The sequence below is a fragment of the Hakea prostrata genome, chromosome 10 (genome assembly GCF_041222555.1).
Source record: "Hakea prostrata isolate BN-2017 chromosome 10, UWA_Hpros_2, whole genome shotgun sequence".
Classification (NCBI taxonomy): Eukaryota; Viridiplantae; Streptophyta; class Magnoliopsida; order Proteales; family Proteaceae; genus Hakea; species Hakea prostrata.
The window spans coordinates 49,599,268-49,610,907 of record NC_142609.1 but is presented as its reverse complement, the minus strand read 5'-3'; the positions used below and the strand labels follow the sequence as shown (position 1 = coordinate 49,610,907).

Genomic DNA, 11,640 nt, shown 5'->3' with positions numbered 1-11,640 from the left:
AAAACAGCATGTCCCTTTGTTTGCATTTTGCAACAATAATTCCCAAAATTATTGCACATTAGAGTTTCAATTGACTGAGTAATATTATAGGATTCTAGCTCTCATGAATTTATGCAAGAGGAGCGCAGTTCTTTTAATTGTTTATCATGGACTCAGGAATGATTTGTGCTTCAATTCAAATGGATCGCTTGAATTGACAAACTAATACACAGAAGTCACAGATTATACAAAGAAAGAAATGATTACTGCTCATAGATTGTATGAAATTGACTGATGGGTTCATCTCTTTTTGGCAGATTCGTGTTGAACAGCCCTCATGAGGAAACTGTCATTCTCCAGAGCTACTTTGAGTGGGATATCACCGATCCCACGAGCCATAGCAAGCAATATTTCCTTCATTTCTGATTTGAACTCATTAAGATCTATGGTTCCACTGCGATCAGCATCAAACTTGTCAAAAATAATATCATAAAGGCTTTTGACCTCCTCTTCCGTCCCCAAATCGTTCCCCAGTGATAATAGGCAATTGAATCCCTTGCCCAGCTCTGAGCGAGAAAGGACTCCATCTCCATTGGTGTCAAGGTTCTTGAAATGCTCACCCACGCATTGATCAAATGCTTCTTTGTCTTCGACGAAATCTGTCAATGTTGCCCCACTGATCACCATTACGCTCATCCTGTCAGCTCTAGTTAAAACTAACCTGCTTGGGGGAGGAGAGGCAGAAGCCAGTGTGTAGCTAACAAAAACAAATGCTTAAGTACTTGTGTTTGTTTTTATTTAATTTGATGTTTCAGGCTTCATCTGCCTTTATAAGTAGGACTCTGGCTCTCTAATATTAGTGGGGTTTGCAGTGGTCTTATTACAGAACAGAATGGCTGGTTAGGAATTCACTGGATATCTACACCTTATGTTTTCTCTTGTTTTTTGGCCAACTACACCTTATGTTTTCTAAGTGTGCCATATGTCACCCTTTAAACCAAGAATTTGATGGCAAACTAACACCCTAAAATAGAGAAGAATGAAGCTGAGATGGCAAATGCAAATGCAAATGCCAATGCTTTGAGAATCCCTTTCCTTCACCCACTTGGTTGATGTTCTCATGAGTAATTTAGTCAACTAACTATGATCAATCTGCTAGGAGAAAAGGGATACATGGCTTGGTTTGTGTTTTGTTATGTATGAGGGTCTGATTCTGCATGACTGTAGGGAATGGTTGGCAACGAGGAAGTAGGAGGAACAAAATCTTTATCTGACAGCACAGATTATCCAGAGAGATGAAAGGTGTTGACTATATCTTGGATTAGGGTTTTGACATAAATATGTAACTCTCTTCTCTCCAGAATATCGGGAGGAACCAAGTACCGATATTTCACAATGAACTGAATAAATTAAATTTTCTCCAATCAAGGGCTCAAGTACGTGAAAAGTAGATTAGAGAAGAAAATTAAAAATTTTGAACAGAAAATGCAAAAAATTTCACAAAATTTGGGGGTTGGGGGACCATGGCCCCTCAAGCCCCAACGTACCTCCTCCGATGCCTCTCTCTGTAACTGATTTTCAAATCTTATGTGTCTGCATTTTTTTTGTTTTGTTTTTTTGCTTATGGCGTTGTATGATTGTTCTTGGGATTGGGTCCTAACATGTTTTACCTTATACATTCGAATATCTGTGAATTTTAGGTTACCCTTTTTTTAACTGTGTTACAGCTAGCTGATAAGACGGATTTACCAGTTTTGTGACTATTCACGGGGTACGCATTGGATGGTAGGTAGCAGTGTAGCAGAGCATGGTTCTTTCCTCATTGGATGTTGGAACCAGGCAGGACCAGAGGACTCAATCACAAGCCATCTTTTGCCACAGATGATATAGATGAATCTGTATATTCTTCTCTCCATTTGGTTTACTTGGTCTCAAAATATTCACTTGACATGAAAACCGACAAACCCACAAGCCCAAGAAAGCACGAAATAATTGTAGATGACAAAGTCTCAAAAGCAAAGAACAGAGGAAACCCATAAACCATAAACCCAGTAGTCTTTCTTTTCCCCTTTCGGTGGCTCTGTCTAGTTCTCTCCCTCTCTTACTCTCAAAGTAAACTCATGGCTTCAGCTTCCAAAACAAGCATTTCAGGTTGGGGCTTATCAGAGAAGAGACTTGTAATGGCAGTAACAGTGCTCCTTGTTTGTGGGTTGCTGTGGTATGTGGTGTACGATGCGATAATGGTTCCAGCAGCAGAGCATATGAAGCGGCTTCTCATGGTTTCACCTCTGCTCTTGGTGGTAGCAATTCACTGGCTCTCTACTGTGCCAGCGGCGAGCCGTCTCAGAATTCCAGTGCCAGGGTCCGAACCAGATGCCATTCACAGAGCAGGAGGATCTGCTTGGGGTGTGGCCTTCCTACTTCTTCTGCTTTGCTTTCTCATCTCTTACCAACCTTCCTTCTACCGTGTGATCAGCTAGCTTCTTAAGTGTATGTATTAAATGACACTGTTAGCTAGCTACTGTAGATCCATAGCCAACCAAGGTGGAATAATAATGTCAGCTTTATTGCTCTCTTGCGTTTTGATTTGGTAAAATTTGTGCAAAATGAACTTCCCCCATCAAATCAACGTAGGCACTAAAAACCTAAAGAAATTGATTTGTAATTATAGAGCTCTATAATTCTCAACATTCCCCTCACATGTAGTTTCAACTTTCAATGTACTTGGTTCTATAATAAGCGAACACACTTAGAAAGGCTTAACTCAAACCTCATATGAGGGTTGATGTAAATGAATGCAAGTACATGAAATTGCACTGAAATTCTTCAATGCACAACCACAAAGAACATGAGTAAAATTTACTTGAAGAATTCCCCGTGGTTAGGGGAAAGAGATATTACTATTTCGTCAAAATTTCATCATTCTTATATCTTACAAAATACTATCTTTGTTTTTTTTTTTTTTTTTAATTACTATTTTTATTTATAGAGAAATTCAAAACCCTAATGCCCATACAATTGCACTTCTTCCCATGTACAAATAATTGACCCAAAACCCATTTTAAGTACAGTCAAATTCTAATTATATAGACATGCAAAATACAAGACATATCCAATATTCTCCATCTTAGTTTGAATTTTATAAATCATCTTGAAGAAGATCTTTGTTGATGTCTAGTCCGCAATCACCTTTGTTATCCGCCGCATTTTACCACATGGCCTGCACTCGTTCCAAGGATGTCTTTCCTGGTTGTCATCACCTAAACCAGCATGAGATACTCTAGGAGTGTACATGCTGTCTTCGAGTTATCATATGTTTCACTCACATATCCAGCATTCTCTCTCCTTGATGCAAAACCGATTCACATGTACTATCAGTAGGGTCTAAAAGATTCCTTAGCCCAAAAAGGTAGCACTGGGAACCCCACTCCAGAAAAAATAATGGGTATATTAGTTGGCAATGAGAGGTCAAGCAAAATCTCTCTAGTACTGTGCAGGTGCAAATTAGACTCTCAATTAAGAATTTGGAGTAGGGTAGACTTGTGTTGAACTTGAATACAGTGCATTAAATGTGCATACCAGCTATCTATGGTCAAGATCGAGATCAAGATTTCGATCTCAACCGTGGACAGCACAGAGTTGCACATTAATGCACAACACTAAAATAAAACCAGAGTCTCAAAGTCTCAATATCTCAACGTATCAGAACACTAAAGAGATTACAGAGCCTGTGACCCTCTATTTTTAATTATGGCCTCATGACCCTTTTCTTCGCTTCTCAGTTCTCACAATGTTACCTTGTGAGAGAGTAAGGTTTGAAAGATAATAGATTATCTTCTGTTTTATGCATGACTGCTTGTTGTCGTGTTTCAGGATTCCTCCAGTAGCATTGAGACGATAAGAAACTTTGTGATTCGGGTCTTGTCTGCTTATTCTTTGTTTTCTTTCTCCTTTTTATTTAACTTTTCTTTGTCTTTATTGTTTGGATTGACCCAGTATCAGAGAATCCCTAAGCAACCTTTCTATTTATCTTTGGCAGACAACCACTTTGTTCATCACTACCAAACAAATAATTACAACAATTTTTTGAAGAAAACTGAGGTTGGGGATGAGATGAGGGTCTTTCATGCATATTTATACAGTAATATAACATAGGATTCTATTTAGAATTAACATCTTCTTAGAAATTTTTGCTTTCTTCTTAGCTAGAAATCAATTTTTCACAGGACAGACACTATTGCATGTCTATCATAGAGCAAGTGGCTAAAGGTATTGTCCATTCGTTGTGATGTTTTTATGATAAAAAGGAAAAAACTTTCTTAAAGGAGAAAAGGATCAGAGGAAAAAAAGAGCCTCATTTGAATCTTTTTACATAAGTCAAGTTGGATTTGGATATGATTATCGATCTATCCAATCTTATATGTTAAGGAAGTGTTTATAACAAGATAAAAAAATCTCAAATTTTATGTCAATAGAGCGAAAGAGATCATCATCAATATAAGGGTGTATTTACAAAAAGCTGCACCCAATTTTTTGGCTACATACAATGATTTTTACATATGCATGTAATCTCATATAATCACATCTCCATGTTACTCTTCATTGACCCTCGATCAAAAAAACTTATATATCAAATCATCCAACTCAATTCATTTAGACATATCAACTCATTCATTTAGATATATTTTAATCTTTATGTTCTAACCTCATAAATATTCAAATATTTCAAAAAAATAAAAGTGTCAATAGCACCAAGGGGTGGTATTGAGACCCACCAACCTCTTTGTTTTCTTTTTGTTCTGGATCTGTTGGTTGTCCATTTCTTCCTTTTATATTCTTTCCTTTCATTGTTGGTGTTAAGCTTGAAGCACCTTTGTAAGGGTAGCCGAATGGATGCGAATCCAAGACCTCCTCTAACATTTCTGTATCACATAACAGGAAAAAGTCCCATGCAAAACCTACCAATAGTCCTAACAACTATTGTCTGGAGCTACTCACCAAGCCCTTCAACAGTGCTTAAGTTGAAACTAAAGATGAGAAACTAGCCATTCCTCCTTCAAACGCCATAGAAAGAGTTACAAACTTGGGCAAAGGCTACCTTGACCTTTTTTTTATCAGCACATTTTTGTTTGAAATCTTAAAGTATAAAGCATGCATTTTACACACTTAGGTTTTATGTTGTTTTTGTAGATTTTATAAATTTTAAGACTAAACGAATACTTAGAGTTTTAGATATTAAACATGCGATTTTACACATTAAGAGGTCCGTTCAAATTCTCAAGTGTGTAAATGGGCGTAATTTGAAGCATGATGAACTAGAGATGCAATTATGTGCCAACTCTAAAATATCTTATAAAATTAAATTATAATTTTAAATTTATTTTTCTTTATTGTAATTAAAAGAATATATGAAACACAAAAGTAGTCAATGATTAAAATTTTCAATTTTTTCAGAAGATTTCATTTTTTTTAATTTTATTTATTTCTCTAATTAGTTTTCTCTCTCTTCTCACTTTCTATTCTTTTTATTATTTTATTTTATTCTTTTTCCTTACCTAAATTACTTTTCTAAAATTCTCCACTTATTCTCTCTCTTTTTTTTTTTTTGGTTATAAAAAATTACTTAGTCTCTCTTTATTCCTGAGGCTTTTTAACGAATTTAGATCTTTCTTTATTTATTTTTTAACTCTTCTTTATTTCCTATTATTATTATTTATTTCCTTATTTGTGAATCATTCTCCATCCTTAATAAATATACCCCCTCTTAGGTTTAGGACATTTTATTTTCTCTTTAGTTTATTTTAATCTTGCACTTTCTATTCTCTTTAACATGTTTTAAATTTCTCTAATTCTTTGATTACTTTGTAAATCTAATTCTATATTGAATGTTTAGGTTTTAATTTTTTTATGTAATGTAAAAAAGATTGAAATTATATAATTCATTTTATGCAAGTGTATTCTTTTATTTTTATCAGTTCAAGTTTCAAGTTTCAAGTCTGCAATTGCTAAACCCGAGAGAAACGAACCCTCAAACTTGAACTTAAAATTACAATGATAAAAATAAAAGAAATACAAAATAAATTACACATCCTCAATATTTCTTGCAAAACATTAATACTTAAACATTCAATCTAAATTTAGAACCCACAAAGTAATCAAAGAACTAGAGAGAACTTAAAACAACTAAAGAGAATAGAAAGTGAAAGACTAAAATAAACTAAAGAAAAAATAAAGTGTTCTATATCTAAGAGAGGAAGTCATATTTATAAAAAATGAAAATTGATTTAAAAAAGGAAATAGATAAAATAATAATAATAATAATAATAATAATAATAATAAAGAGTAAAATAAATAAATAAAACAAAACAAATAAAGAAGTTAAAATCGTTAGAAATTTTAAAGAATAAAGAGAGAGAGAATGTGTGGAGAGGAAAAATAAAAAATAGAAATAATAGTAGGTGCAGAGGGAAAGCGGAGAGAAGGAATAACTAAATAAAATAAAATAAACTTGACTTCCACATAGAGAAATAGAGAATGTGGAGAAAAACGAAAAAATTATATATACATTTAAAAAAGTGATTTGGGATTAATTAGGAAAAAAGTAAAATAATATAATATAAGGAATAGAAAATGGGGGACAAAGAGAAAAAATTAATTAGAAAAATAATAAAATTTAATAACATAAAATCTTATAAAAAATCCTAATCTTTTGACTATTCATACATTCATTCAATTACGGAAAAAAATCCTAATCTAATTTTATAAAATATTCTGAACTTAACCCATAATTACATTTCTAGCTCAGCATGCTCCAAATCATGCCCACTTCAGAATTTAAACAGACCTCCTAATATAAAATCACATTCTTCATTACGAAAACTTCATGAAATCCTAAAAATTTATAAAATTTACAAAAACAAAATAAAATCCAAAATAACTCCACTCAAAGTATATAAAATACATCCTCAGATTTCACACATAAATGTACTTGGTAGATCATTTTCTTTTTATCTTAAAAACTTCGGACTTGACTTTCAAACATGACTCTTAAAGCTGGAAGAAAAACTTTTTCTCCTTTGACCGAAGGCCCGTTACATATACCATCAAGGGACGTTATATATAACAGACGTCCGATGGGTTTTTTAAATTTCAAAATAAACCTGCAGCGGTGCGATTACCCATGTAATATAAATATAAAATTGATAAAATAAACCTACAGCGGTGCGATTACCCATGTAATATAAATATAAAATTGATAAAAATAATATAAAAAATAATTACAAAAGGGGTGAGGATTCATGTAATAAATGCAAAGTTGAAAAGTACAAAAATAATATAAAAAGTTCTTACAAAAAGTACAAAACGTCATTCAATCATATAAATGTATAATATAATAATATTATTTAAACGAAAATCTGCTTTTAACTCTCTCTCTCTCTCCCACCTTTCATCGTCTCTAACATCTCCGGCCACCTCTGCAAGATTTTTTTTCCCTTTGCAAGCTTTCACTCTCTCCTTTTCTCTATTTTTCTCACGGCGACGCACAGGGCTGCCGGCGGCGGTAATCGGCGAAATCTAACTCATCTCGGTGGCAACCTTCGGTTCGCTGATTAACGGAACTGGCGGTGTTTCGCCGATATTTCGCCCCATGCATCAAGCGCATCAAACCACGGGTCTGAAACACTATTTTTATTAGTAAAAAAATGAAAATGTTAAAGTTCAAACGATAAATCAAGTTCTTCTTGCACTTGTTTGGGTTGTTAGATGTTGATTACGTGATGATATCTTTCTTCTTTATTTAATAAAAACACTTTAAATGATTAAACGTTTCTTTCCCCCTTATCCAACCTTAACATTCATCAGCAAAAAGTACCAGTGATACACAAAAAAGAGGTAGAACTATCAGGTCTCTACTCAAGCCATAGGCTTAGACGTAGAATTCTCTCGTCTAACATTGTTGTCATGCCTGGAGCAAAACCTAACATTATATTTGGGTTGTTAGAACAGCTTTGATCCAACCTAAAGAGAGAATAGAGAGAGGAGGAACAAAAGGGTCACAAATGTTATTTCCCAAAACTTGAACATGTTCGATCCAACCTCAAGAGATAATAGAGAGAAGAGGAATAGAAGGGTTACAAAAAGTATTCCCCAAACTTAAGAAATAAAATGTGTAAGAGAAGACGCTGTATTTCAATCACCTGCCCACTAAGATCATAGGAAAGGTATCGATCAGTTCAATCCTTCCCTTACAGATATCTCATGGGTAAAATGAATTGATAAAAGAAAACATTAATTTGGCAAACGAAGAAATTGCCTCAAAACACTGAGCATAGTTCAGGGACAGAGTGCGTTTGCCTGTCTAGTTTTGATACTTGTTTCAGTTATACAAACAAAAAGTTATAATTTTCTTAGAAAAACACATGTAGTCATTAGATCAACCTTAAAACTCGGATAGAAAATCTAATACCCTGCAACCAGACCAGTAATAGCTACATGAGAAGCTAAGATTCAATAATTTCTTGTGTCTAAAAAGAAAAGTGTCATCAGAACAAAATATGAAAATCTGTTCCGGTGTTATAAGGGCCTGAAAAATCACAAATTCAGTTCCAGGCGAGTGTAACCGCAGATTCAGTATTGGCAAGTTTAAAAAATTAATGTCTGAACCATAGAAAACAAAGATCCAAACAAGAAGCTGACTTGCCTTTGCTAATTTCAGTCGAAACACTTATCTGCTAAGAAAACCAGAAAGTGGAATGGATTAAGGCGTTGAAAAGAAAAAAGAAAAAGCTTCAAGAAACTAAACCCTACTAATGAGATCACGAATGTTCGAGCATCTGAGGCACTCGCCGATGATAAAGCGGCAAATGCAAGTACATCCACTCGATAATCCTTATCGGCAACGTACAGCGCTGTATACGCTATAGCAAAGAGCGCATCAGAGACTCTAATTTGTTGCCTTATCCTCTCTGTTTCTGATATCCATTAGAGCCAACACCAATAGACAAACAACCCTAAGTTCCCCGAAACAAGAAATTAGCATAATACTACTGTTCACAACGGAAGGCTCAGAGAGTAATAATTTTGGTAACATCAACAAGCTTATAAAGCTTTCATAGTTTGATGGTAAAGTAATCGTCGTCATCGCCGCCAGAATTTCACAAGCCGATTAACGAAATTTAAACAAATTGAAAGCAAAATAAAGATAGAAGAAACGAACGATGAGAGATCGTCAAGTCACACCCGTAAATGGCCTCAGAAGCCAGAGGTGGAAGAAAAGCATCACAGAATCTATTGAGAAATTTCAGAAGGTAAGGATAATTGTTATCCATCACCGGCCATTCTGCGGATGTGTTTTTTTCGTAGATCCAAACTATCAAAAATTTGGTCAACAAAACAAAAACATCAAACAGAAAAAACTTGAAACCACGAAAACAAACCGAATAAAAAAAATTCTGAAAAATAATTGGAAGGAACAATAGTACATAAACCTTAAATGCTTGAACTTATCTCATCGAGCCTTGAAAGCATCTACACAAAATTGACAGAAATCAACAAAAGAAAAAGACGAATCAAATCAAACCATAGACGCCAGAAAGCTAGAGAAGCACCGGAGAAACCAAATAGTGTAGCTGTTCGTTGGAATTTATAGAGGCGGAGTTCTCTGCAATTGGCGATTTGAGAACCTTAAGGCTGCCTAAAATTCCATCCAAGATGCGCCAGATGTTGCTTTGCTCCTGCAGAAAAGGAACATAGGAACATATTGTGTTTGTTCAAAGCCACGTTTGAAGAACAGCGATGTTTGCAGGAGCGATACATCGCTGTTCCTGCAAACGTGGCTTTGACAAAGAGAGCGATCAAATCCTCTTCGTCAACAGAGAGCGATCAAATCTTCTTCGTCAACAGAGAGCGATGTCTGCACGAGCGATCAAATCCTTGTCTGCAGAAGCGATCAAATCCTTCTTGTCAAAAACTTCTTCGTCTGCAGAAGCCATGTCTGCAGTGAGCGATCGATCTTTCTGAACGAATCAAATAAGAACATGGACGCCAGAAGCTGGAGAAACAAAAGTAGCGAGGCTGTTCGTTGGAATTTATAGAGGCAGAGTTCTCTGCAATTGGCCATTTGAGAACCCTAACCCTAAACATGAGAAATCTAATTACCAATTCATCCTCGTCGTTTATTATATTGACCGATCAGTACTCTACTGGATTTTGGTCCCTATTAATTTGACCAAGGAAATCCGGTTCGGCTAATCAAATTTTATTGGGTTCATTTCTGATTCATTTCTCTTGGATGAAGCACATCTTTATCAGTCACGTCCAAATGTAAGATTAAATTAAAATAAAATTTTATTTATTTTTTAAATCTTACCTTAACGTTTAGATATGATTGATGGATAAGTCATAAGTGTTCTTCATCTGAAAAAAATAAATGATTTATTTTCTTGTCAGAAATGAATCTAATAAAATTCTTTAGGTACTCAGACTACATTATGAACCTCAAATGGCACCTCATGTGGATTTCATGTCCAATGTAGGGGTTCAAATCTATCCATCTTGGTCAAGAATTCGAAATCCTCTGGAGCCAGGGTCGGAGCCCTGCCTTATATTTAAATTAGATGTAACAACTATCCTCTCGCTTCTCCCATCTTCTCCTAAGATGTAGTCAAGATATGTGTTAGTTGCCCAGATGAAACTCAATTCCTAAAGAAAGCCCCCGCCCAAAAAATATCTATCCATCCTCACATGGTGATAAGCTAGAATGACAAAAGATTTGAGAGTCTAAACCAAATTAGATCACATTATAAAATTTAATGAAGTTCATATGGTATCAGTTGAATGCTAGATGCCACAGGCATCGCCGCATCAAATGCACCGGCCTAGCAAGATCCTAATAAAAATACACTATGGACCTACCAAAATCCGATACCAATATGGTGAACTCTCTTTATCTTGTTTGTTTTTTTTTTTTGAACTCAGTGGAAAGAAAAAGTGGGGAATAAAGATAATTGGCGATGGAGTGAAGATGCTTATGTCATGCATAAAAAAGGGTTAAGTTCTTTTATATATAATAAAGTATTTCTCGTAAAATAAAGAAGTGATTAGACATACATGCATTTCTACCACAAACCTTGGCTCGGGCTGTAAGACTTCTTGAATGCTTCACCGTAACTCCCCTGTGGACTTAAACATTTAGGCTTGTTTTTCTGCAGCAGTCGAAATATTAAATCCCACATCGAAACTTGAGGATTTGGTTCGTATCTAAAAAGTGCACCATGTCATTCATCTATTGAATTTCAGCATCACATTCACCGGATGGGATGGGATTCGATGGGACAAATAACCTATGCTTGACCTTCACCGAATGGTATATATAATCTTACATACGGGACTTGGGACTTGGGGACGTGGGGGTCATTCCGAAATCAAGGAGAGCCTTAAGTTCAACCTAGGAATGAATAAATTAAATAGAGTTGAGGGGGGGACAAATGCATAGTCGGTGTGCATACGAATTTCGCCTTCGAGTGCCCATGTGTGCCGGATGATCGCCTTCGGCACTCCCTAGGTCAATAGTTTTGCCAGCAGCGCGATAGAAATACCCATGTAACGCTGTCGTTAAAATCGTAGATCATGCTCGACAACTTCCGACTTGAGCTTGTAACG

The 11,640-nt window shown here is 35.3% G+C and overlaps 1 protein-coding gene and 2 non-coding genes across 3 annotated transcripts; all 3 read right to left on the bottom strand.

Moving 5' to 3' along the window:
• Nucleotides 1-279: 279 nt before the first annotated feature.
• Nucleotides 280-666, bottom strand: LOC149003743 (uncharacterized). The gene has a single exon (XM_089138852.1). The coding sequence runs from the start codon at nucleotides 664-666 to the stop codon at nucleotides 280-282; it is 387 nt and encodes a 128-aa protein (XP_088994978.1).
• Nucleotides 667-9,040: 8,374 nt separating this feature from the next.
• Nucleotides 9,041-9,129, bottom strand: LOC149003742 (small nucleolar RNA snoR116). The gene has a single exon (XR_016170568.1). It is a non-coding gene; the product is annotated as a small nucleolar RNA snoR116 (small nucleolar RNA).
• Nucleotides 9,130-9,226: 97 nt separating this feature from the next.
• On the bottom strand, nucleotides 9,227-9,316 carry LOC149003741 (small nucleolar RNA snoR117). The gene has a single exon (XR_016170575.1). It is a non-coding gene; the product is annotated as a small nucleolar RNA snoR117 (small nucleolar RNA).
• Nucleotides 9,317-11,640: the final 2,324 nt, after the last annotated feature.

Coding starts and splice junctions, on each gene's coding strand:
- LOC149003743 (XM_089138852.1), bottom strand. CDS start 666: ATGGTGATCAGTGGGGCAACATTGACAGATTTCGTCGAAGACAAAGAA.